The 27,514-nt window shown below is 46.1% G+C and overlaps 1 protein-coding gene across 2 annotated transcripts in view; it reads right to left on the bottom strand.

The window, feature by feature from the left end:
* Nucleotides 1-27,514, bottom strand: part of GNA14 (G protein subunit alpha 14) — a 138,463-nt gene that overhangs the window by 67,997 nt on the left and 42,952 nt on the right. For both annotated transcript variants that reach the window (XM_006273771.4, XM_019478216.2), the window contains exon 2: nt 11,760-11,944. In XM_006273771.4, the coding sequence (XP_006273833.2) occupies nt 11,760-11,944 (185 nt within the window). The remainder of the gene's footprint in view (nt 1-11,759; nt 11,945-27,514) is intronic.

Genomic DNA, 27,514 nt, shown 5'->3' on the forward strand with positions numbered 1-27,514 from the left:
CACAGTAAAAAGTGTGGATTGATAGTTGCCATCCACAGGTACAATCTTATCTAGCTCCTCATAGCATGGGCAGGTGTCATGAGCAGTTTCCTCCTCTCAGACTCTCATGAACCAAAACTGCCAGGTGCCACAGGCATGACCTTTGCCACTCCTTCAGCAATAGCTTCATAATCTTCCTCACACCAGCATTGCTTCATAAGGCTTTCCTGACACTTTTCTTCCCAGAAGATAAAAATATCACAACCTCTGTCCAGTTTCAAGTATTCCTACAAGACACAGTGTAGTGTTACAGTGCTGTAATGCACAAGGCACGGTTTAGTATTGCAGTGCAATGATGCAGACACTAGGAGATGCAACGTTAAAAGGTCCATCCTGGCTGCACACCAAGAACATGTCCAGATGAGTGAGCACATGCATTTCCCCGAGGACAAATAGCAGTGGCACATAGATGTGCTGCTGCTACTTGTCCCCAGAGAATGCCTTTGCATGCAGGCTCTGGCGCATAGCAGATTGCCCCAAGTGGGTTAAGAGAGGTTGAGGCCAGCACCTGGGCTGGCCACAGCAGCCTTACTGAGGGACCTGGGGCCCCCTGGGACAGCAGCGGTGGTGATCCAAGTGTGTGGAGCCTGGCCAGCAGATGGAGTATGGCTCTTGTTTCAGGCAGTGCGCACTGCAGCCCCGTGTGCTGCCCTGCTTTTGTTTTAAACTGTTTTTTTTAGATACTGGGATTTCCCAGTAATTAATTTTGGCTCTACACTGCATATTTGCAGCATAGACAACATTTTCATGTGCATCATATGCATTTTGCACTGCCTCAGAAACCTTTGAGGCATTGCAAAGCACACATGAGTGCTCATCTGGATGCGCCCAAACATTTGAAAACAGAAGAGAGTCCAAAACAGTACAGTCTAGGACACTAAACTAAACTGAGAGAGTGGCCTTGGCAGGACGCAAAACCCTATGAAATGATTGTTCAAAGACTGCCACACTAGCACAAAGTAAAAATGCAGGCAAACTAACATCATCCCATACTAAATAAAGCATTCTGTGAACTTAATATGTTTTCAAACAAATGCGTGGAAAACATCTGGCTAGTTAATTCAATTTAAGAATGACCTCTTATGGACACAGGTCATTCCAGTGAGAGCAAACATCAGTTAATTGGAAAATGAACTAATCCCCTGCCATCACCCTTCTCTGACATAACTAAGCCCTGCATCTCTGAAATCAGTTTTTATTTCTAGCTCACTACAAACTTTTTTGCTAATCTTTCAAAATCACTTCAGTTCTTTTTCAAAGTTACTCTACCTAGAATATAGAAAGCTAATGGCCAACTTAACTTATTTGTGGAAGATGCAATTACTTTGACATCTGCCTTTCATTTGTGTCTTGGTCATTAAGAGATTTAATTACAGCAGCATAAAAAACTGCAAATTTTCCTTCAGAAAAGTAGCAAGGTAAAGAGGCATAAAATTAACAGCTTATTTCTGTTTTTTACAGAACTGAAAGAAACCAAAACAGCAATATCAATAAATAAATAAATAAATAAATAAACTAACACAATAATAACAGCATCCTTGGAAATGTTTGGTTCTAGCTATGTTTTATGCTGGAGGCCATCATTTTCTGAACGATTCTCTGAGGGGCAGGGAGAGCCATGAAGTATGCTGTGCAGAAATGCATCCAGGACTGTTCCATAAAGCTGCTAAAATCCCAATCCTCTTTCACCTGTCAGTACATGGAATATATGCCACTTTTAAAAATAAAATATGTATTTCATCTTTTTTCTTTCAGAACTATTTTTTCTTTTAGAATGAAAGAGTTCTCAAAAAATCTAAAGCAAATTTTACACAATCAAATCAGTGTTAAAATAAAGCATCAGATAAGTAAAAAACAAATGCACATTTCTCTATTGAGACACATAATATACAAGCAATGCAGGACTGAATTTCAATGTTTCCCAACTTATCTATTGGTGCCATTAAAAAAAAAAATCAATGGTGTTATAACAGACAATACTTCCTCAATGGTCCAGACTAGGGTAAAAAAAACAACCCTACATTCTAATCTATTATGTTTCAGTTATGTATATATTATATTGCATATACAATTATGTTGTATATGTATGCTATATACAATATATTCATATACTATATAATATATAAATAAATTGGAACTATAATACATATATAGCAAGGTGAAATAAAATTGAACTTAGTCATCTAAAACCACTTAGGTGGAACAGGATATGGCCCATTTTGTGACTAACTTCCAGGTCAGATCTCAGTATTTCTTCTTTCAAATTCTAATTTCTCGCAGTAACAAAACAAACACTTACCCTGTTTCTTATCCTGTAAATTTCATGTTTGGTAACTGCAGTGCTTCAGTTGAGTCAGACTAATACCAACAATTTCTTCATGACCTTCCTTTGCTAATGTTAAAGTAAAATGTTTGGATTTTAAGTTCACATGGAGGAAGAATTTCTAAAAATGGATGGAAACAATTTTCCAATACTTTTTACAAGCAAACATATACATTTTCCTGCTTTTAGACTTTGTGGGTGACTAATGTGAAGTTGCCCATTCTGAAATACAGTTCTCTATGGATGCATCTACACATGCATTTACTCCAGCCTAGATTTACTGTGCTGTAAGCTATTAAACAGTGCATGTGCCTAAACGAGATGCTTAATTTTGCACAAGCATAGTTTACTGTGAAGTAAGCATGTGCGATTACACATGCACATGCTTACTTCACAGTAAACTTCCCTAATACTGATTAGGGAAAGTATCAAATGCAAGTAGCAAATTTACTCAACATTAGTAATGGTACCACAGCACTTGGGTAGATGCCAGTCACCAGGTGGTGGGTGATAGCTCCCTGCCCCTAGGACCTGCCTACTGCCAGGGCAGGCTCTGCCACACGAGCCCAGGTGGGAACTATGTCCCCCTGCCCCAGCAGCAGAGAGCTCCAAGCCCCCTGCTCCTAGATGGTGATCAGAGAGCAGGGCCTGGGAGATCCTTATCTCACAACCTAAACTCTGCAGTTGCAGGGTTCAGGATGGGAGACCCTTGTCTCCCAGCCTGAGCTCCACAGTTGTGTGGCTTGGGCTGGGAGATCCTGGTCTCTGCAATCACAGAGGTAGGGCTGGGAACAGGCAGGGAGCTTGTTCCCAGCCCCTGCTCTGCGACTGCAATTGCAATCACAGAGCAGGGGCTGGGAGCTCCCTGCCTGATAACAGTTCCCTGCCCAGCTGGAAGCTGGCTGGGACCTGCCCTTGACCTGCCCAGCCAGCCCCAGGCTATGTGGGGAAGCAATGCAGCCTGGAGGTAGATGGAGACTGTCCTGTTTCAGGCAGTCCCCAACTAGCTCCAGGCTGCATGTGCAGACTTCCCTGCACAGCCCAGGGCTGTCTGGGAACTGTCCCAGTCAGCGGCAGGTCCCAGCTCCATGCCCCAGTTGGGTGATCTAGGCACAGGGCTTGGAAAGAGCTGCAGGGGCGGGGTAGGTCCCAGCCTCCTGCCCCTATCTGCTGGTGGGGCACCTAGCTAGCTGCTAGCTACCCTGCCAGTGGATCAGGGCAGGGGGCTGGGACCTGCCACGCCCCTACAGCTCTTTCCAAGCCCCATGCAGCTGATCAGGGAGCCAAGGCCATGTATAGATGCACCCACTAAGGGTTTTTGGGTAGGTGCCTAAACATCTGGGGATTAGGAAGCAGACTTGCTGCCAGGTCCCTGCAGTCCTGCAATGCACCCCTGTGGCCACCGCGGGGAGCTCCAGACTCCGGCTACAGCTGCCAGCACCTGACAGCCATTTGTAGAAGCCAGACCTGCTCTCTGGCCAGATCCTCCCCTGCCCAGAAGCATTGTGTCCAGTGTAGAGGCAGCTCCCTCCTTGCCCATTCTGTCTCCCTGTGTCATGGCTGCTCCAGCCCCCGCCCTTGACAGTGACAACCAGCACCCTGCTGCTCCAGCTCCTGCCCCTGGCAGTGACGACCAGTGCCCTGCACTCCTGTTGGCCATGATGCTGGCCATCCTGGCCCCATGCCCAGGCCCCAAAAGAGCTGCCCACCTACCAGTGGAGGCCAAGGCACCAGGCATGGGAGGCCCTAGCCGACCACCTCCTCCTGCACTCTCAGATCTAGCCCACCCAAAACACTGCCCATGCCCCACCCCCTGTACCACTCACTGCTGACACGTGTCACAAGAAAAAGTTTTTATTTCTTTCACATACAACAGACCCCCCCACCCCCCTCCAACAATAAAAAACCTTCTTCCCCCTAGAAACTACATACAAGGTGTGTATTTTGTGGAGTCCCAGAGTGGGGAGCCATGGGGTGGGGGCACCTAGGGGGCAGAGCCCTGGGACAGGCAGCCAGCACCCCACCCTCTAGCCTTTTCCCTGCAGGTCCACAAGCCACAGCAACTGCAGCATGCTCATCCAAGAGTGATGGCACCTGGTGCTCATCCAGGGTGGGCACCTCCCCTCCCAGCTGCCAGAGGCCAGGCCCATCAGGGCCGATGTCCAATTCTGCTCCAGGCAGCTCTGGCTCCATGTCCATGTGAAGCCAGGGTGGGCCTGGGACCAGGAGGGTGGCAGTTGACCCAGAGTGGGGACCAGGCCAGGGGCTCCTGGTGGCTGGAAATGGCAGAGGACTTCCTCCAAGACCCAGGCAGGGGCCTACTGCAGGGCTTGGCTAGGGACAGGGGACAGGCAGCAGCAGGCATGAACCAAACCGCCAGGCCCAGGATGGTGTCCAGGGTCCAGTGGTCATCGTCCATGGCCTGCATGGCCTGGCAAAAGATCATATTTTGATCCCAGAGGACCTGCATCTGTTCCAGCTTCAGGGCCCAGAGCTCGGCCTGGAGCACCTCCTCCTATGCAATGTCCTCCTGCTGCCACCTGTTCTAGTGGGCCAAGTCATCCTCCCATCAGGCCCATGCAACCTTCTTCCACTCCTCAGCCACTGTCACCAGCTGCCAGAGGAGGAGGGTTCCATCCATGATGAACCTCTGGCACAGCCAGTGCTTCCAAAAGGCCCTAGCAGTGGGTGGCAGCATCCCTGTCGGCAGTCCCACTGGCCCCTGTGGCCTCTCCCCTACATCCAGATGCTGGACCTACACAGTCATGAGACAGAGCATTTTGTGAGAGTTTGCAACATTTCAGAGATAAGATGCTCTGCACCAAGGGCCATGCACTGCCCAGCCTCAGACTAGGGGTCAGCCATGAGTGGGATTGCCTAGCCCATGGTGCCTGGTCTCGGGGTTCATTGGGCTCTGGGACAACTGGGAGGAGGAACTGGCCATGCCCCTGCCCTCCCTGCTGGGGGCCTCTCTGGGGAGGTGCCATGGGGCCAGCCCCCTGCCATGCTGCCACTGCATCCTGAGCATGTCTCTGCTGTGTGTGATGAGCTGTTTTTGCAGGAAGAGGGGTACCCAACCCACTACGCCATGCTGCTGCTCATGGTGCCCTGAGCACACCTGCATTCCTGTTATGGGGCCTTCAGCTCTGACAGTATGGGGGCCTGAGCTGCCCTGCAACCTCTGTCACTGCCTGGAGGGATACCTGTGGCAGCACTACACATCCCTACCCCCTGCTGCTGAGGTGATTGCAGCTGGCATTGACACCTTCCTCAGGATGTGAAAGACTCATGCCTGCCTAGCTGCAGGGACACAAGATGATCAGCTAAGGTATGCACTGTGTCCCACCTCTCTGCAGGGGGCAACCTGGGGGCAGGGGAGTGTGGGCAGGCCAGGCAGGGAGGGGGGTAGGGACTGGGATGGCAAGGGCCCTCTCCCCCAGTGCGGGGCTTATCATGTGTTTGGGGCTGGCGTGGCTGTCAGTTCGGTGTGGTCCTCCCAGCAAGCAAAGGCGTGAGGCTGCATCCAGTGTCCTCAGCCCACATACATGGTGTGCAGGCCAGGGGCCTCCCATGGGGAGGAGCTGGCACTACTGATGGCCAGCAGTGACATGGCTGGCTATTCTTCATGGCTGGCCCTGGGGTTGTGCAGCTGCTGCAACAGAGCTTCCTGAGCTGTTGGTGGAAGGAGCAGCCGGGGAGATGGGTGGGATGGGATGCTGAACACCTGAAGGTCCCTCCTCTGCTGACATATCAACAGAGGTGCCAGGACAGGGTCAGGGCTCCAGCAGGCTGCCCATGCTGGTATAGACTGCATGGTTGTGGCCTGGGTCCCAGGGCACTAGAATGGCAGTCAGCTGCTGCATAAAGAGCATGGTCTTGCAGGCACAACCAAACTGACGATTGTGCTCAGTCACAGTCACCCACTGTGCCCACAAGGCCTTGACCTTTATGTGGCACTACCATACCAACAAGTTGTGCTCTCGCTTTCACATCCCACACAACAGGGCCACATAAATGTAGGTGTTGGAGCGTCCACTCCACTCAAAATGGCTCAGTACCTCTGCATTGCCCCAGAGCACCACAATGTTGCCAATCTCCTCCTTGCTCCAGTTGGGGCCCCAGGTGGAGGCACAGGCATTTGCGCATGGGCGATGCCAGGCCTGGATGGGAAGGAGGATGCCATGCTGTGTCCTTTACTGGCTCTCTGGGACCCCACACAGCTTGCCTTCTCTTGCCGGCCCTGGGGAAGTAGCCAGCAGCACCCATCGCAGAGGCACAGCAAAGGACTGGCAGCCATGTGGCAGAGGCTATGCCCCACAGCACCTGCAGGCACAGGGCAGGCTTCTAGAGGTGTGCAGCAGGGAGGTGGTGCTGGCCTGCAGGCAGCCCTAGAGAGCTAACAGGGCTGGCCAGGGGCTGCAGCAGCCTGCAGCCCTGTTCAGCACCCACGTGCCCTGATGGCAGTATCCTGGCAGCTGTGTAGCAGCTCAGTGCCAGACAGCACTGCTGGGGTGGTGAGAGGCAGGCACACCAGGGCTGTGGCCTGCCCAAGGGGACACACAGGGCCTATAGTGCCCTCAGGCTCCCTGTGTTGTATGCCCCAGGGAATAAAATGTCCACAGGCGGGTCCTGCAGGCCAGCACCTGGGAGGAGCAGGAGAGACTCCAAGGCTGCAGCCCTGGGGCTGGCCTCAGGCCGGCCCCCTAGTGGCTGGGCAGACCCAGCAGCAAATTTGCTGCCAGGTTGCGTCTATACATGTGTTACTGTGCAGTTACTAATCACATTTAAATTTGTTACCTGCATTTGCAGGTAGCAAATTTAATTGTGATTAAGGGTTGTTAGTGCACAGTAAGTGCATGCATGTATAGATGTATATGCTTACTGCACAGTAAACTAGGCAGCTGTGAAGTACCATGTCTCATGTAGATGCCCCCATGAGCATAAACAGATGCTACCAAATGAAGCAAATCAGGTGTAGCAGGATGTAGCTAATCTGCTTCATTGGATGAAGCACGCATTGCACATTGTGCTGCATTGGCCGGGGGCCTGATCCTGCAGGACAGCAAGCATCTTATTTCCCACTCATAGACACACCTCAGAGATTTCTCAGGGTGCAGGGAACATGAGCTTTCCCTGTTTACAGAGACATACTCCAGGGAATCGCTGAGGCAATCTCTGCAAGCAGGGGAAGCATGGGTTCCCCTTCAGAGATGCACCCCAGAGACTGCCTGGGGAACATCTTTGTAAGAGAGGAAAGTTGGACAGGAGCTTCTGGGACCACCCATGCAGGATTGGGCCCCTTAAGCCCCAGGAGAGCCTGCCTAGGATGGCTGGAGAGGGTGGGCAGCCCTCACTCTCACGCCATAAAGCAACCAGACATATGCCACAATAAAGTGGCAGAAACTATTATTACCTTTATCAGACTAACAAAGTTTGGGCATTTGTAGCGTGACAAGGGGCATGCATATCTGTTTTCTTGGGCTTTGGCCACTGTAAACATTTTATGACAGCACAAAGATGGTGTCTGTTTCCATCATATAACAGGGACAGCCAATCTGCAATGCATGTGCCATGAGTGGCACCAACAGCCTGTGTAAATACGGCACAGCAGACTAGGGAGAGAACAGGCAGCACAGAAGCAGATAGGGCAGGAAGTAGAAAGCAGAGTAGCAGATAGGGCAGGGAGCACAGGGCAAGGAGCAGAAAGCAGGGCAGATCAGGCAGGGGAAAGGGACCGGACTGGCACTTAGGGAGAATGCAGGGCTTAATTTGTGGCACGCCTGCCAAAAGGTTGGGCCCTGCTGTTCTATGGTATTTTCCCTCTTTACTTAAAAAATATAATAATTTCTTCATGGTATACAAAAGGTTTCTTGTTAATTTCATACATGTTCTCTCTCCTCTTACCCAGGACATCTAAAAAACCACAACAGGAGAAATTAATTCCTTTTCCTGAGCCTCTTCCCAGGATGCTATGTAAGAAGGTTGTGGGCTATCCAACAGCATGAGTTTTTAAAAATACAAAATTTAAAACTGTCTGAATGTTATCCCAACTGAAAACAGGAAGAAAAACTTATGAGAAAAAAGTGTTTCTTCCTTGGGGCCAGGTATGGAAAGCAAGGAGTTTGAATTAATATCCTCTGCAGATTAAGGTAAGTGTTTAACTTCAACTCCTCCGCCACAGTTTTGTCCTGTGTCCAGTTTTGTCCTAGGACAAATATTAAAGTAGTCTTCAAATACATATGTAATCAGGAGCAGGTAACAGAAATTTATGCCACACTAGCACTTGTTGTCTTTCTTATTCCAAAGACTGCTTTCTATCCTGATCTTTTCTTTTATTCCATCTCCTTAGGCTTCTAGTGTTCTTACTTTTCCCCCCTTCACATGAAGTTTACTACTAGTTACTTTCCCTTTCCCCATTTTTTCCTCCTCCTTCAACTGTAGATCTTTCTCACCCACTCATCTACTTGTTCATTCTTTACCGTCAACCTCACGTATCCTTTTCCTCATTCATTCACTTCCCTTACCATCCTCACTAACCTGCCATTTCCCGAAGGAGCAGACTTCCACTAACTATGCTTTGTTTTGAGCCTATCCCTATTAATTTGTGGTAAGAGCAGATGTTTGTAGAAACAGATGTTGGATGACTCAGCTGCTTTACTACAGAGAATACAATGGGCTTCATACGTGGCACTTTCCTACAACTGAGAACCAAAAAGGGGATTCAGCTTTGGTTACTCCTACTTTATATCATAGTAAAGTTCACAATCTCAAGGTACATCTGCAGTAAGTTAACGTATTTTCAGCAGTTATGATGTAGAAAAATCAAATAAATCCATTACTTATTTGAAGCCATAGAGTTTTGTTTCTTAGTACTAATTTAAACAATACTAAAATTATCCCAAAATATATATCAACCATAAAAAGAAGTTTTAAAAAACAAACAAACAAACATTCATAACATGTTCTTTCTTCACACCAATGAAAAGCTGTGATAAAATTAACTAAGTAAAGTAATTTGTTGAAGAGAGAAGGATAAAAAAAATCCAGTGACACATGATTCATCTCTAGTACATAGCACACTAGTCTAAGTAATGTTAACATTTAAAAATATTAGTTTAAAACAGGGTCTTCTCTCCCTGTCAAAAGGAGTCAAATATAAATGTTTTACCTAAAATAATTTAAAATGTTCATCAAAATGTAAGCACAAAAACACGTGGATTGTCTTTTTCAAGATTTAAATGAAAAAAAAACGAATTTTTTTTTTTTTACCTAAAGACAGAAGTGCAAGTGCAAAAGTCCCATGAATCTTAATGATCAATGCATGTTGCCTCTGTGTCACAGCATGAACTAACAAAACTTAAAACAAAGCTCAGAAGTGACTGTAAAGGAAAAGGGCTCATGAAAACAGTTACTACACTAGGTGAATCGTATACTAGGTGGATGAGCTGTTGGTGGATAAAAGGCTGTTATAGATCTGATTATAACACTTCACATCATTTTCATCTAGCGAGGCACATATTAAAAGGCAGTTCCCTCCTACAAACTGACTGGTACCTCTCACAATGTTGCTTTCACAACTTATTGTCCCTCAACAACTCCTGTTTCAGTATATAAGGAAATAAGTTTTGTCTTTCTAAATGACATCCCTGCAAGCTAAACCTGGAATTAAAGTGAAGCTGGATTTTTTTCAACCACATAGTTTCACAATTAACGAAGAATTAACAGGCTAAAATTCTGCCTTCAGGGACAAGTGAAGGAAGGAAGGAAGGAAGTGAAAGACAGCATTAAAAACGTGGTTACACAGCAACATTTGGAGTTTAATCTGAAGACTGTAATTGTATAGCTACCACTAGAAGCACAATAGGGCCAGCCCAACGTGCTACTCTGATGATGCATTAGATGGAAACATTTCAGCTCAGTTTTAGAGCCCACAGTACTTGGCTGTTACAAAAGTGACCTCCAGCCCAATGAAACACTCTCAACATGCATTCCCACAAAGATATTCTGGCATCATCACTTTTCCTGACAGGAACAAACCTGAGTGTCAAAAAGACAAAAAAAATCCCCTTCACACAAACCTATCATCTCCATTTTTGCTAGTTGTTTCTTTTTGAGGGTATTATGGGGTTTTACATAATGCCTGCATTGGGTAGGAAATATGACCCTCGCATTATTCAGTTCTCTCAACTCTCAATTCTGTGCTTCAGGCCATACAGATATCTTTCTTTTCCTTCTGAAGTAAGTGACAAGTTCAAGGCTTGCTCTTTATATTTCCCCAAATCCTTTATTTTACCTTTACAAAAAAATTCCTAACACTCTTTTGTTTATTCTGAAAAAAAAAATTAAATATACTTTTTAAAACATTTAAAAAAAAAATCAAGCAAACCAGATTGCAACTTAATTGTTTATGCTTTCCATAACTAAAGGACTTATTTTGCTTTGAAGAAGGTATCAACTGTTTCTTTCCTTGACAGTGGTTTGCTACCAAGGAAACCCTAACCACAATTCATACAAATTTTATTTTGGGTTTGAGTCTGCTCACACACATCTTCATTATCTCAACAACAGAGCTTTAACTATATGAATGAAAGCTTCCCCAGAAGATAATCAAACAAAACCCAGCAATTCATTCTATGCTACTTGCTCAAGTTCACGCAGAAAACATTTTACAGGACAGCAAGTCTAAAAAAACAGGCTACATTTCAAAAATATTCCCCAGAGGATGCTAGTGATTTAACACACACACTCACAAAAAAAAGATTTATGTAATCGTAAGTCCTAAAAACAAAAGATGAATCTAGGACAGACGTCATGCTTTCAAATTAAAAGTAGTTACTGAAGACACCCTGCAGTCTCAGATCCCAGTTAAGATCACCTATGTCATACCTCGTGCTCATGTAGTATCCTTAGCCATCAGTGCCAAACAAGTTGAAACAGTATGTATGGAAATGTTGAAGTCAATGGCATATTGTGACAATTATTGAGTGGTATATTTCAAAACGGCAGTAGTCAGTGCAGCTGCATCTTTCCTTAAGTATTCTGAATTAGTTGTTTCCTTCATTAGGAAGCTGGGCCTATCTATGTGTTATTGAAAATCACAGTTTAACTCTAATATAGATAATAACATATCAGATAATAAATAAACCATATATTTGCATATAACCAGGTGCACTGTAGCCTTATAATTCTCTTTCTCTAGGACACAGTTTCAAATAGGAAACCTGTGTCATTCAATGGAATTCAATCTGCAGGATAGGAAATCTCCTGCAACATGTTAGATTTTAAGGCTCCAGGAAGGTACTTCTCATTTTTTGTAAGTTATATAACTACAGTCCATTCATGCCCAACCTGCAGTTGTACGAGGTGACATAGGTGTATTTTCTGTTTGCTTTCTTACCTTGTTCTCTGCAGAAGTGTACTGTATCTTTAATGTATCCATGGCTCTGATCATAGCTTGCATGGCAGTAAATATGTTTTGATAAACCAATTTTGTGAAGCTTTTCCTGTCCTCTTCTGTGTAACCTGATCCATGAATAATCCTCATCTGTTTAATAAAGGTACTTTTTCCACTTTCTCCTGTGCCTACAAGACAACAGAGTAAGAGCTCAGAGTGAATAATGCTCGTAAACCATATCAGTGAAAATTATTGAGTATACAGCAATAAGTGTATCAATAAAAAGTCAACATTTACTTTTAATGAAGTAGAATGAATAAACAATGCATACAGGCCCATGCAAATTTAAAAATCAATAAGCAGTTGAAGGATCATTTCTCAACCTATACAAGAAAAGTTTTCATAATACCCTGTAGTTTTGTAAAGGGATCAAATCTCTGTCCCTGGCTCTGGGTAAGCAATGACTGTGAATAGCCTGCAAGAAAAGAGTTTACAGATGCAAAGCAAACTTCTTTCAGTTCTTGCCTCTAGGCTAAGTACAAACACTCAAAAAGCCCAAGGCTGAATTGATTCAATCTTCGCAGGTTAATCTAAGATGTGCAGATTGACCTGATAAACAAATGAACATATTCACTTTTGATTCTAGAAATGCAGCCACATGCCTGCTGTGGGTCAGACCAGAAGCAAAGGAGTGCTAGCCCACCCACCCTGTGAGGCATAGTTTGCAGGGAAGCTGAGGAACTATGAGTTAATTTGAATCTAGAGGGGATCTGGGACAGAAGTTCAATAAACCAAGTTAACCTAAATCAGTTGTCTGATACTACATCCATCCGGGTTTATCTTTAACTGGTTTCAGCTATTTTGAAAGCAGTTTACATGCACTGAACTTCTGTTGTGTTACAGATTTGAACCTCTTTCTGATCACTTATACTGGTTTATGTGTAATTTCTGTCCCTAGCCCAAAGATTATCTAGTTTAGTCATATTTCATTTGCCTTCAGTTCTAAAAAGGAAAGAGCGGGCCTTGGATTTCTCTATTGTTTCCCAATTAGTGTTTCTCTATCATTCAGTGTTGAAGCTACATGATGATACAAAGCTATACCTATGCCAACAAATACTTTCCAGTTAAAAACTCATAAATGCACACCAAAAAGCAGCAAGATAGAAAGGGAGAAAACTTTTCGCTGGTTGATTAAGAGTTAATATATTTCAATTGGGTTTTAGGCTTCCCATTCACTCAATCAATAAACAATGTTTACCGTAATACAGAATCACTATTAAAAATCTTTCAGTTGTTCATACCCACTGCTACTAGAGGTCTGAAAATGTATCAGTGTGATGCAGAAAGAAAATGGTCCATTAGATTCATCTTCAAATATACCAAACAAAAAGCTGTTTGTTAAATAAATATATATATATAGAGAGATATAGATATATAGATATACACACACACACTTGGTACAAGTCTACACTTTGGCATGAAAGAGATACAATTTTAATGCTTGAACTGTTACTGAACATAGTCTTTCTTAACATATTTGATGCTCTTTGTGAAGGTTTATATGCATTTTTGTTACATATTTACTACATATCCTGTACAATGGTTTCTGTCATTTATAGCCATTTTTCTTGGGAAGGGGGGGTACGACGACCCATACATCAGCTATTCTGCTTCTGTCCGTCCTTTCCACCCTGATATGGGAAAACAGAGTCTATAAATACCTATTTTTAAAAATATCTTCTACTAAAGACTTTAAAGTAGCAATTGCTTGTTTGTTATTCAAATGAATAATCATCTACAGACCCTACTCATAACATTACTAGGAGCAGTTGTACTCTTCAAACAACAGCAGCTACAGGAATCCTTATCAGAGGAGGCGACTTTCTCTTAAAAGACAGAGAGAGAGAGAGAGGGAGAGGAAGGGAGAGAAATATTTTTTATAGTTCATTAAAAAATATTTCCAGCAAAAGGAAAATAATACATTATTCAATAATTGTTTCAGTTTTTGTTGTTGATTTGGACTACAATGAGGAACATTAAAATGTAGACTACATAGAATATTAGAGATTTTGAAGTTACATATGACTTGACTTTGGTATAATATTGATCATTACATATTACAGCTCCCAAATAACTAGTTCTGGGAAGCCAGTTTTAAAAAGAAATGTCAACATAAACAAAATCTCAATATATTTAAACTTAAAAGAAAAAAAACTCCATTCTTCAACTGTTAGCACTTCCCTCATTTTAAGCAATATTATATTATAGAAATCTATTACAAATATTATATTTTTATACACAAATACACACATACACATGAATGTTTCGACCCAATTTGAACCATGAGCCACATTCTTAGGCAGACATGTAAGTAAAGGCATAATGGGATCTGATATATGATCCCCACAATCAGGCGGCCTGCCATGACATACATGCATGGCAGGAGGCATGACTGTGAGACCCCCCTTCAGATCCCATCACACCTTCCTGCTGGTGCAGGGGGAGCCTAAGATCATGATCCTGGGGTCCTCCTGTACTGGCAAGTAGCAAGCTCTCGCAGCTGGGAGCCCCATCATATGACAGGTCTCCTAGCCATAGGGACAGGCCCTATAGTTGGAAGTCTCAGTCAGGCCACACATTCAATTAATGACATGACAGGAACCAAGCACAAATTTGTACATTTTTTGTTTAATAACTTCGTGGTTTATTCCTTGTTTTATCATGCCAGTAATTGATTGGACATGTGGCCAAATAACATCTTAAGACGGGGGTGGGCAATTATTTTGGGTGGAGGACCACTTACTGAGTTTTGGCAAGCCATCGAGGACCACATGATAGGCAGCTAGGAGCAGATAAATATTAATTTTCTAAAATTTTTAGGGGCCCCGCAGGCCAGATAGAATGGCCTGGAGGGCCGCATCTGGCCCACGGGTCACATTTTGCCCGCCCCTGTCTTAAGATGTGATTAACTAGTTAATCATATCTTAAGTGTAACTTATGCCAGGAGCCTTAGTTTACTTAAAATAAACAGTCTGATCATATCACATTGGACACACTGGACTCAAGGAAAAATCATTGCAATTACAACTCAGTTCAAGTCAAAACTTAGAATGCCAGGGACCTGCCAGGAAGCAATTTGTTACCCAACTGAATAAAATCAGGTTTGCAAACTTTTTATTTTTAACAAAGGAAAGAAGCCTTTTTGAGGCTAAAGGAATGGAGCTGCGCATGAAACAGAGAGACAAGTGTAATAACTATGAAAGAACATAAGTAGTGAAATGGAAGGCGATTACCTAAGTGAAAAAGAAAAGGATGAAGTTGTGTGCATCACACAATATCCCATTTCAGATTCAAACAATAGCGATGCTTTGTTCTAGGGCAAGTGTCATACAAAAAAGAAGGTAGACTGGCAGAGCTGGTGCCAGGGTTGAAGAGGTCACAAGACATAACCCAACTTAGAACTCTTTCCTACATGTAACATTTTTATTTGCACATAAAAACAAAGGTTAGTGGCTTCTTGCCCTTTTTGCGGTCACTTTACCACATCACTTTTCTTGACATAAAAGTCACTTTTTGTAACAACCATCTTCTGTAGTATGTTTTAAATACCAACGTACTTCCCAGAACCTCCCCAATTTACCCTTCGACCTCTCATAGTTTTGCACACAAGTTGATTTAAAAGCTTTGTACTCCCAACTGTGACCTTAAGTAAAGTGCACAGTCTTCCTACTGTGTTCTTCCTTCCCGAGATTCCACAAGTTCCTCTGAGCCATGCCTCCAGTTACAAACCAAGAATACAAGCTCTCTGTGCAGATCTAACAATACACGCTCTTTGTTCCTCCAATTCCATACACTGGCTAACAATTCTCCAGGGTTCATTACTTAAAATGAAATCTGTCTTTCAAGGAGCATTCTGACACAGCATCATTTTAGACCATGCTCATAACGAGTAATGCTTGGGAGAGTGTGAATGGTCAATAGTCTTACTAATGCATGCATTAATAGGACAGTAATATAGTAACAGACTCCACTTGAGGATTCAACTAAACATGTGAACTGATTCAGGCTGAACTGCTGATCAAGTTAGGGGAAAACTACCCCTAAAGTGAATGAAATACAAAAGAAAAAAGCAAAAGACAGCAAAATCTATACATTACAATTTGGCTTATACTTTTAAAGAACACTTTATTCACCTTATTAAATAAAACAAGGGGTAACTATCTCGTATTTCTTGTAAATACTAGTTTTAATCAGTTTAATTCACAATACAATAATTGTATAAAACAATGGACATATCTAAACATGCAATTAATGGGCCTGAATTTTTTGCGCAGAATTAAACTGCGCCCGGAAACGCATCTGAACTTGCACCTGTTGGAAGCCAATTTGCTCCCAGTGGGAGCAGTTTAGTCTAGGGCTACTCCTGCCCTGCTCTGCCCCACTACAGCAGCTAGTGGGAGCTCCAAGCTCCCCCAGGTGCCAGCCCTGGGCTTGCAGGGGGTACAGGAGTCAGGCCTGGGCTCTGTGGGGTGGGTGAAGCTATCCTGCAGATACAGGCAGACCTAGACAGGCTTGCAAGTTGGGCCAACCAGAACCAGATGAAGTTCAATGTCGAGAAATGTAAAATGCTCCATCTGGGGATGAACAATCCCCTGCACACCTACAGGCTTGACAATGCCAACGTGGCCAGCACTACGAATGAAAGGTTCGTGGGGGTAATAATAGACCAGAATATGAACATGAGCTGGCAGTGCAATGCTATAGCCAGCAAAGCTAACAATACCATGGCATGCATCAATCGATGTAACTCCCGCAAAACCATAGAAGTGATTTTTCCACTCTACTCGGCATTGGTGAGACCACAGCTGGAGTACTGCATCCAGTACTGGATGCCACACTTCAAAAAGGATGTGGTAAAGCTTGAGAAAGTCCAGAGAAGGGCCACCCATATGATCAGAAGCTTGTGTGGCAAGCCATGCGAGGAAAGGTTGAGGGATCTGGGACTCTTCAGCCTGAAAAAAAGAAGGCCGAGAGGGGACTTAGTAGCAGCTTACCAATATATCAGAGGCATACAACAAGGGCTCGGTGAACAACTATTCACCATGGCGCCCTTGAGGAAAACTAGGAGTAATGGTCACAAAAGCCTGGAAAACTGTTTCAGGCTCAACATTGGGAAAAAATTCTTCACAACTAGGCTGTCCAGACTGTGGAATAAGCTCTCTCCAGAGGTAGTGCAATCGCCTACCCTGGAAATCTTCAAAAGGAGACTGGACAGTCACCTTGCTGGGGTCACCTGACCCCAGCTGACTTTCCTGCTTGGTGCAGGGGGCTGGACCCAATGATCTTCTGAAGTCCCTTCTAGCCTTACAATCTATGAATCCTGGCTCCAGGGCAGCTCCCTCCCAGGCACACAGAGATCAGGGCCAGCCCCAATCCCCACAAGGCTGGGAGGGAGCTGTCCTGGAGCCAGGATGGCTCCCCCTGCCCCACAGAGATTGGGACGTAATCAGGCAGCAATCGTGGCCCCCTGATGCCTGGGCTGATAGGAAGCGATTTGGTCCAGGTCAGGATCTACACGTGCTCTTCAGCACATTAGTTAATGCACTGTTTTTCTAGTACCAGTGTGTATTAGTACTAGCAAACAGCGCATTAGACTAACTTAATACACAGTAATTGATGTGCATGTGTAGATGGTGACACTTTACTGTGCACTACATTAGTCTAATGTGTATAGTAAAGCAGTTTACCCAGTGATGCTCAAACTGGGTGTTATGGCACTGTAGGGCAGCATGAGAACCTTTGAAGGGGCTGCTAGGTGTGAGGCGATAAGCAGATGAGGGCAAGCTCAGGCTTATCCCTGCCTTGCCAGTTCCCCACCCCAACTGCCTGTCCCCTACGCAACAAAGCAAGCACTGTAATAGATAAACTAGTTTTTTTAATTGGATGCCACTTAAGACACAAAAGTTACAGAGGAGTGTCTTGAGTTCAAGGAGGGTGAGAACCACCTGTACAGAATATGTATTTATTGTCTGCATCCCAGGGTCTGATCTTCTGAATGTTTACTCCTGAAATATCAGACAAAGTGCATCTTCTACTGATTTAATAAGGGACGCTATACTTTAGGCATTGTGCAAAAACTGAACATAGGCTATTTTAAGAGGGAGAAGGATGATGTTACAGCTTTACCTTTCTCTCTACTTTCCCTGTTTCCATTCCCTCCCCAGTTAACAGCTCCAATGAGCCCCCTCTGTCACCTTTAGGGGTTCACAGAGCAATCTGTAACTAGGTTATCTTTTCTAGGGAAATTTTCCTAGATGTGCATTATAAGATGACAAAAAAAACCACCAACCACTTTCTAATTCTGACGCCAGCCAACTCCAACTCCTCACTCTGTTGCAGTGGGAAACCCAGGCCAACAGTGGCCTATGCACAGTCCTGATGAAAACAGGAGGAAATCCAGCCAGGGTGTGGAGAGGTAATGCATTTGGTCCCCTGTCCCACTGGTGGTGGTGGTGATGGTTATAATCAGGGATCAGGATTTTCCATTTCCCACAGAAAAAACATGGATTTTCCCTTTTAAAGGAAAAAAATGTGGATTTTCCCCTTTTGCAACAGCTCTCTACAGGCTGGCAGAGTTCCAGACTGCAAGAGCTGTTTGCAAAAGGGCAGGAAACCCCAAGCCCTGTCCTCAGAGGGCAGGGAGGGGGGAGGCCTGAGAATTTGAGTCAGTCAGGGCCAGGTGCGGCTGGTGAAGTATGAGGCAGGTGGGGCAAGTGGAGCGTCACACCAGGAGTGACCCACCAGCTGGAGACAGCAAAACCACACAGGGATTCCTCACCACTTCTTGCCCCCACTCCCTTCCGGTGCCCTGGCGATGTGTCCCCTGTGCCTGCCACTGCTCACTGCCGTTCCCTGCCACCCTGCTTCCCCGCACATGACCTGGCACTGCAGGGAGCAGAGGAGCAGCACAGAAAACCTCCTCACTGCTTCTTCCCCTCCCACTGCCCTGGCAATGTGCCTGCTACACACAGGGCTGCAGTGAGGGCAGTGGTGCAGGGCTCCTCAAAGCAGCAGCAGGCGTAGGGGCACCTCAATCCCCCGCTCCACTTACCTGCTGGAGCTGCTCTGCAGGCTGCCTGGGGCCACAGGCATGTCTCTGCACGTGGTGCCCTCTGTTTTTCAGCCTTCCTCCCAACAGCTCTTTACCCATGCCGGGGCATCAGTACAGGCACCCTGCTGCCCACTTAAACAAGTGGTTATTGCAATCCATTCTAAATGTTCAAGTGTTTCTACTGCTCATGCACCATTTGGGCAGTAAGGAGATCACCCCGAGGTACTTAGTGTGCATACTCAACTTTTTGAGTTGAGCATAATCATGACACTGATCACATCATTTTGAAATTGGTGGGGCAGCACCTGAGTGCCCCATATTGACCAGCCACCACTGGTCAGGGCTGGTTCAGACTCACTGTCCCTTCTGCAGCCTTTGGGGTAAGTATGACTTTTAGGGGCTAGGACCTGGGGGCAGCTGAGGGCCCCTTCCAGCAGGGCTGGGGAGGCAGGGGGCTGTGGGATGAGAATGAGGGACACCAGCAGGGCTGGGGTTGGGTGAAGGTCATGCTGCTGAGGGAGGGCAGGGCTGGAGCTTGCAGGGAGAGCTGGCAGGGGGTGCAGGTGACATTGCCACGGCTAGGAGGGTTTGCAGGGGGAGGGGAGGATGCATTTGCTGTGACCCTGCTTACTGAGCCGGGCACCCTCAGGGCAGGGTTGGGGGCTGGGAGCACTGCCTAGCTGTGGTGGGCAGTGGCACAACTGAGTATGCTGATCTCCCCTGGTGTGTTGCCAAAGGGTGTGCTCGGGCCACCTCTCTGTCATTGAGGTTTACTCCAATGGTACAGGGCCAGTTTGGGCATACTAGAGCTTGGCACACGGCCCCAGCAGTGTGGGACCAGTCCAGGCCATCACGGGTCAATCTCTGGTGAGTCTGAACCAGCCCTACACCATAGGGGCAAGGGCAAGCCTCTGAAAAGCCCTCATCTACCCAACATACTGGGGGCCTGGGGCAGCTGGCAACACCCCCTGGCAGGGCTGGGGCAGGGTGGGCAGAGAGCTATAGGTTGGGAATGAGGAGCAACCCTGACTCACTGCCTCCTCCTCTGTCCCCACCTGCACTGAGGTGGGGCCCTGCCTTGGGGTGCCATGATGTCACCCCACCACCTCAGTACCCTAGGCAGTTGCCCCTACTGCCCACACCTAAATTGGCTCTGCCTGCAGGTCATGCTGGCAGGGCTGGCAGTGGCAGTACAAGAGGCTGCATGTCATGCTGGCAGGGTTGGGGGGACTGTGGCTTGGGAGTGAGGGGCACAGCCACAGCTGGACCTGTGTCCTGGTGAGCAACTGGGGCAGGGGGAGCTCTTATTTTCCATGACAAAAAACCCAAAATCAAATGCCAAAATATATAGGCATTTAGAATTTATTTTATTATAATGACTGAAATACTGGTAAGCTTCTAAATTGCTTTAACATTGTAAATATATCAATAAAACATAGTGTTCAGCTGATACCTGTATATATAAGAGTGTTTCATTTCAATTATGAAAAAACATGGATTTTGGCATTTTTAATCAAAGAATTTGGGATTTTTAAACAGAAAAAACCAGGAACCCTGATTATAATTGCTATGCCCATGTGCAAACTCCAGAATTCCTCAAGAGTAACTCTGACCTGAATTCCTCCTCAAATCTCTGGCTGGACATCAGTTCCTCCTGACCACAAGTGAAATGCTTATGGCATAATTTAGCCCTATAAGCACATGATGATTTTCACCACACTGTATGCCATTTTGGTTTTCTTAAACTAGTAATGTATTGAGGAATACTGAAGTTGTCTTGTCTCAGACCAACACAGCTACCAAGTACACTCCTGAAACATGGAAGATTCTGAATTTTAGCCAATTTTGGATTTTAAGCTTCACTGCAGAACAAGGAAGATTTTTTACCTCCCTGCCTGCCATCTGACACCTCCAGGGAAGGAATTCTACCTGAGCTGCACATCAAAATGCTACTCAGCACAGCTTAGAAAGACACTCTCAGGGACCCAGAAGGATAGCCTTCCATCTTCAACTCCCTCTGTACAAAAATGAAGTTTATTTCCTACCTATGGGGACTTTTTACTATCTTGTATTATCTGTACTTTTCCCAGAGCCTGATGAAGGCACTTTGATCCCAAAGGCTTGCAGAAAAGGACAATTTTCTTGTGATTTTCCAGTTGCTCTAATAAAAGGTATCATTTGGAACCAAGAGTTCTAGTTTTTTTATGTCTTTTTGTCTCAGACCAACACAGCTACCAAGTACATCCCTGAAGTTGTCTTGTGGCAGTTCATTTATTTTTATTACATTAACATAAAAATTAAAACAATTAAAGATGGATAGGGACTTCATGAAAACATGGGACCTGCTCCTTCCTTTTGCCTCTACTCTTAACAGCTGTCTCATTGAAGGCAGTGAAGTATGCTTCTGTTGATGTTCCATCTCATCAGGGTGAATTGCTCACATGCTGAACCCCATGCTGCCAGAGCTAAACTACTATCGGTGCCCAAGCTAGCTTTTCACTTCTGCAAGCGCAGCACAGACATTTTTAGGCTCAGGTGGGACCCTGTTTTCCTCTGTTAGAAGCATTGCAGCTGACTGCAAAGAAGCTTTATAAGGCCCACCTCATTGTAAATGCCCTATGTATCTAGCTAGCCACTGCAAGGAAGCAACACAAGCCATTAGCTCTGAATTTATCATTGTTTGCAAAATGGAAAGTGCTAACCAATATATTAACTGAAGTCTGTTTATCCTCATTTTCCTCCTTCTAATTACTTCACAAGAGACTGATTTTACTCTGCTTTCCACCACAGAGTTCCCCTCCTGTGTTATCTCCTCTGTTCCTCTTGGCTCACAGCTTTGTCAATTAAAAATAATCAGAATGTAATAGGGTATTTTACAAGAGCGCATGACATTTTTATTTGTTTTTACCTTTGTCTCTCCTTTCTTTACTGTCTGCTAAATTAATTTTCCAGGTCTGATGCAGTTTGTAAACCCCTCAGGGAATCACCTACCTTGTTTATTTCTAAACTATCTTGTCAAGTTACTGAACAAAATCATAACTACAACTAAACAGTTCCACCCAACAGACTGTGGGTATACTCCTGCACTGATAAATCAGAAGTGTGCAATCAAAATAGGCAGGCTTGCAACCTCAGATACCAACAACAGTGAGGACAATGACAGAGGCTGATCGAGCCTTCTGGAGATGCCTGGATATGTATTTGGGCAGCTGGACTACTCCAAAATCCATGTTGCTGCATCTTCATTATTACTGGTACTTGAGCTAGTAAGATTAAAACTAGTTCAGACATGTCTGCACATGTAATCACACTCCTGACTCCACTGTAGACATCCTGTGTGTGCTCATCTGCCTGATGCTGTCTGATGCCACAGACTGTGGCCAATGCTTTCCATCTTTAGATGCCTACATGTAAATCTCATCCACATGTCATTTGGAGAAACAAGAAAGATCCTAGATGAGCCTCTGATGCACTTTAAAAACTTCCTTGTCATGTTCTACATGTGCAGAAGAGTCATATCAAAGAACTTCACTGTGAGACAAGAACTGAGTCACTGCACATCACAGCATGAATCTTCCACTTCCCACAACCTCAGTGATTGCTCACAGCAGCAAGCAACATTTTGAAATGACTGTGGCAGAGGGGTCAAGACTGCTCTGTGAAAGCGTAATTATTAGGGCTGTGCAAAGCTTCGGTCCCTGATTCCATGCGGTAGAGATTTGGCCCAATTCGGTGGCCAAATCTCCGAATCCAAATAGAATCAGGAGACCTTTAATCTCTCTGAATTGAATCAGAACCCTCCAAATTGATTCAGACAGATTTGATGATTCGGACATAGACACAACTTTAAATGTTTGTCTACATACCTCAAGGTACCAGGTGGCTCATGAACGCTGTGATGCTTCATCTGCTGCAGCATCGTAGCATTCACGAGCCACCTGGTACTTTGAGGTGCCCCAGCCACCTCCTCTGCAACACCCTGAGCCCAGTCAGAGCAACCGCAGGCTGCCAGGCTGACTCTCCAGATCCTCTGCCAGCCTGTGTTGCTCCAAACCAGCTCAATGTGCTGCTGTCTGGGCGCACTTGTAAACTACACACCTGGGAGCTTCTGGGGAGCAATAAACTGCTGCACATTAATGGCCCATTCAGAAATGCCCACTGAAGCGAAAGGTAAACTTCAAGCAGGGACAGGATTAGGTCATTATCAAGCACTTTTTAAAATCCCATGCTTACTGCTTTAAAGCATGATTCAATAATAATTTTATTTTCTGCTGGGTAGCAAAGATGACAAAATTCATTCAGTCCCTGACAAGCAGAACCTTCTGGCAAAGACACTAGCCCATAGAACAGGGATAGGCAATGTTTTTTTGGCCACAGTGCCAAAAAAACCCACAACGCCTACCTTGAAAACAAGGGTAGGGGGATACATGGCAGGATGCCCTGCTTGTGCCCCTTGCCCCTGACCCAAAGCCCCTGCCCCCCAGCCCTGCTTGTGCCCCTGCTGCCCCTGCCTGCCAGTCCTACTGCCCCTTGCCCCCCCAGCCCAGGCTCCATGGCTATCAGCAGCTACCCAGAACCTATCCTGGATAGGTTCTGGGTAGCTGCTGATAGCTATGGAGCCTAGGCTCCTTGCAGTGGGGCTTCCAGCCTCCCAGCCAGCTGCTGGGAGCAGCCCAGGCTCCATAGCCATCAGCAGCTACCTTGAACCTGGGCTGGCTGCAGCTGGGAGGCTGCAAACAGCTGCTGCCTCCCTGCCCCGGCCCCAGCTGTCTCCCGGCCCCAGGCTCTGGGAAGACAGCAGGTGACAGCACTGCACCCACTAGGGCCAGGGGCAGTGTGGGGCTGGAGCTGGGGCCCAGTGGCAGGACTGGGTTGTGGGCAGTATGGGGCTGGGGCCAGGGCTGTCCGGCAGCCTGTGGCACTGGGGCTGGAGCTGGGCCCAGGTGGCCGGGGCTGCGCAGGGTTGAGGCGGGCGGGCAGCGGCAGTGATGCCGGCTAGGGCTGGGGCTGGGCCAGCTGGGGCTGGGGCCTACTGGCAGCATGTGGCTGGGGCCTTTGGCAGTGCTGGGATGGGGCCGGTTTCTATGAGGGACCCAGCCCCATCCCGACCCTGCTGATGGCCCTGGCCCGGCAGTGGCACTGTGCTGGGGCCAGCGATAGCGAGGGATAGGGCTGGGGCTGGGCTCGCTGGCAGCTGGCACCACCGCCAGCTGGCTTCCAGGGCAGTCGGCAGTGCCGGGATGGGGCCAGGGCCTGAGCAGGCCCATGGCCTTAGCCCCATCCCAGTGCTGCCGGTGGGCCCAGACCAGTCCTCACCACCGCTGGCCCCAGGCCAGTGCCGCTGCTGGGCCGGGGCTGTTGGCAGTGTCGGGATGGGGCTGAGGCCTGTGCAGGGCCCAGCCCCATCCCAGTGCTGCCGACAGCCCCAGCCAGCACCATCACCGCCACCTGCCCCGGCTGCAGCACTAGGCTGGGGCGGGCAGTGGCAGTGACACCAGCCAGAACCAGACTCACAAGCAGACAGGCCAGGGTTGTTGGCAGCACTGGGATGGGGTCGGGGCCATGGACTTGCATAGGCCCTGGCCCCATCCCGGCGCTGCCAATCACTCCAGCAGCCAGCTGGGGTCAGGCTGGGCCCAGACCCCAGCCACGGTGCCGACCCCAGCCCTCACCACCACAGCCACCAGCCCCAGCACAGTGCTGCTGCTGGGCCAGGGCTGCTGGCAGCGCTGGGATGGGGCCAGGGCCTCCTCAGGTCCACGGCCCCAGGCCAGCAGTGGCACTGGGCTGGGGCCAGCGGCTGTGGTGGTGAGGGCTGGGGCCGGGCCCATCGGCAACACGTGGCTGGGCCCGGGGCTGTTAGCAGCACCAGGACAGCCCCAGCCCGGCAGCAGCACTGGGCTGGGGCCAGCCATGGTGCTGATGCCAGCTGGGGCCGGGTGCAGGCAGGGCCAGGGCCTGCCAGCAGTGCAGGGTTGGGGCCGGGGACATCAGGGCACCAACAGCCCCCAGCTCGGAGGGGGCACTGGGCTGGGGCTGGGCCAGTGGTGGTGTCAGGTTGGGTCTGGGGCCCGAGCAGGGTTGGGGCCGGGGGCTCTTACCTGGCTGGGGTCGGCGGCAGCACAAGGCTGTTCCCGGGCAGCCACATGCTGCTCCACCTGGGCACATCTCTTCCTGCCCCTCGGGGCAGTAAGCAGTCTGAGTGCCAATCAAAAGCATGTCACGTGCCACCTTTGGCACACATGCCATAGGTTGCCAACCCCTGCTATAGAAGATGATTACTTTCTTCTGCATTATAGGCTTTCCTGGGTAACAGACAAAAGTGAAAGAGGTTTATTTTCTTTCATGTTATCTATCCCTTCAAACCCAATGGATCAAAAGTGTTAAATGTCCTATCAGCAATTGTATTACTTGTCACAAGCTGTGCTCCAGCATCCGTAAGATTCCTTGACCAGTTATTAATTCATAAATGAGCTCAGTCCAAAAATGTACCACAGATATGTAAAGTTTCATGTTACTGTTTGGTCAGCATCTCCTGGCTACTCTGGTTATTGGATCCGACTAGCTGAAGGAGGGAAGATGTATCATAGGCTATTACAGCTCTCCAAACCATCCAAACAAGAGGCTTCCAGATCACCTGACAAGGGCTATATGCAGTGAGCAAAATTCTGGGAATCTCTTTACTTTCACAGAGAAATAAACACTAACACTGGTAATTTTATACATCAAAACATAGTCTTGTAGGCAAACTAAGCATTTTTTATGTTATTTTAAAACAAGATATAGCCAAAACTGCCTCCAAAAGAAAAAGGAAAAACCAAATCTGACTGAAAGCTAGACAAGTTAGAGGACAGAAACTAACATTTGAATAGATGAAGCAAATGTTGATGGAGAAAGAAAAGTTTCTTGTATTCCAGGAAGGAGTTATAAACAATGGAAAGGAGAATCTTTACAGTTATTCAGCAGCCTAATGATAGAGACTGTGCCTGCAACAAAACAGAATGTCAGCCTTTCTTATAGCTGTTAATATTTCAAATGCTGGAATTCATTTCACAATTTACTGCACAAGGCTATGTAAAAATTAACAAAAAAAATCATAAAAACAGCCAGTCATATTTTTTATTTTCCTGATCTATTTAAAGACATGCAACAGTATTTCTTAATGACCAGAGAAAAAAACAACCAAATTTCATCTCCTTAGAATCAGACTGAGTTAGCCTGTGTGTTTCAGAGAAAAACTTTTTTCTAAACAGACTCACCCCTCACTCCTCGATTTCCATTTTACTCACCAGTTTCACACTAACTACAAGCATTAGACAGAACTTCAAACTGTTGTCTTATCCTCTGAATTGGTGATACAGATAAATGAAAAAAAACAATATCAGATATTCCATTCTTTCTCTCTGGAATTCAAAAGCCAACTTTCTTTCTTGTTACCAGGGAAACAAAACCCGTTTAAATTCTTGGGCATCTTCTAACATATTGAAGAGAGATGCTTTTTTCCTCTGGTATGGAAGAAGTATGATTTGAAATTAGTAGAACATTGAAAGAGACAGTGGATATTAATATATGGATGTTTTCCATATATTCTGAAATTATTCCTAAAAATCTTTGAAGGGAAGAGTATCACAGATCCTACCACCTATGGCCCCATCCTGGAGAAAGGTTAAGGTTTTGTTTTACTCATGTATTTGTTTGGGGTAAATATTCTTGTTTGTATTAAGAGGACTGGATGAGGTGCTCCTAGGAGAACAAAGCCAGCCTGCAAGGCAGCAGGCACCACAAGCTTGAGTGTAACCTCTGCCAGGGCCTTAAGTTAAACTTCATTCCAACACAGGATCTGTGTTAGATATACAGGTCTAGCCTTACTAAGAACAACGTGGGAAACTGAAAGGCATTTCTTCAGATGCATTTTAAACCAATTTTAAACTCACGGAAATGTAAGGATTATATTACAGCAAGACAACTCAGGCTTCCATGACTACCTACAGTATTAAGATTTAAAAAAAGAGGAAACAGAGTAAAGGAGAGGGGCTAAGACTAAGTAGATCTAGCCAGCTAGTAACTGTCACACAGAACATTAAGGAAGCACTGACAACAGTTCATTGGGATGATAGGCAGATGTCAAAATGAGGGGTCCGGCAACCGAAGGCAAGGGGAATTTGTGGTTTCCACAAATACCAGGTCACCCTCTATGCAGATGTGCACAGTAGTACAGTCTCCAGTGCAATTCAATCTGTCAGCTTCACAAAAACTAATGTACAGAGGAAGTACTTTAAAATTGGTATCAGAGACAAAATCATGAAAAGTCATGTTCTCTTTGGATAATATTTGCATATGGGTACATTTGTGCATGTTACTCATTTCCTATAAAGACAAAGCAGAGCAAGGTGTGCCTGATTTACATAGGAGGATGTTGTGAACTCAACTAAGCAGACACTAAAAGAAATTAGATAACACTCGGTTTTTGAAGACTGGAGATGCATTTAGCTTTAAAAATACCACTAAAATACAATAACTGATAACCATAACTGTGTGCAAGCTCTGCAAATGTAGACAAGTTAAACAGCCAAATAAAAAGAAGGCAAAGTTCCAAGATGAAGAAGTTGTTTCAATGTTTCAGTGTGACAAGTTTATATATTCTCCA

Source organism: Alligator mississippiensis, chromosome 3 (assembly GCF_030867095.1).
Source record: "Alligator mississippiensis isolate rAllMis1 chromosome 3, rAllMis1, whole genome shotgun sequence".
Taxonomy (NCBI): Eukaryota; Metazoa; Chordata; order Crocodylia; family Alligatoridae; genus Alligator; species Alligator mississippiensis.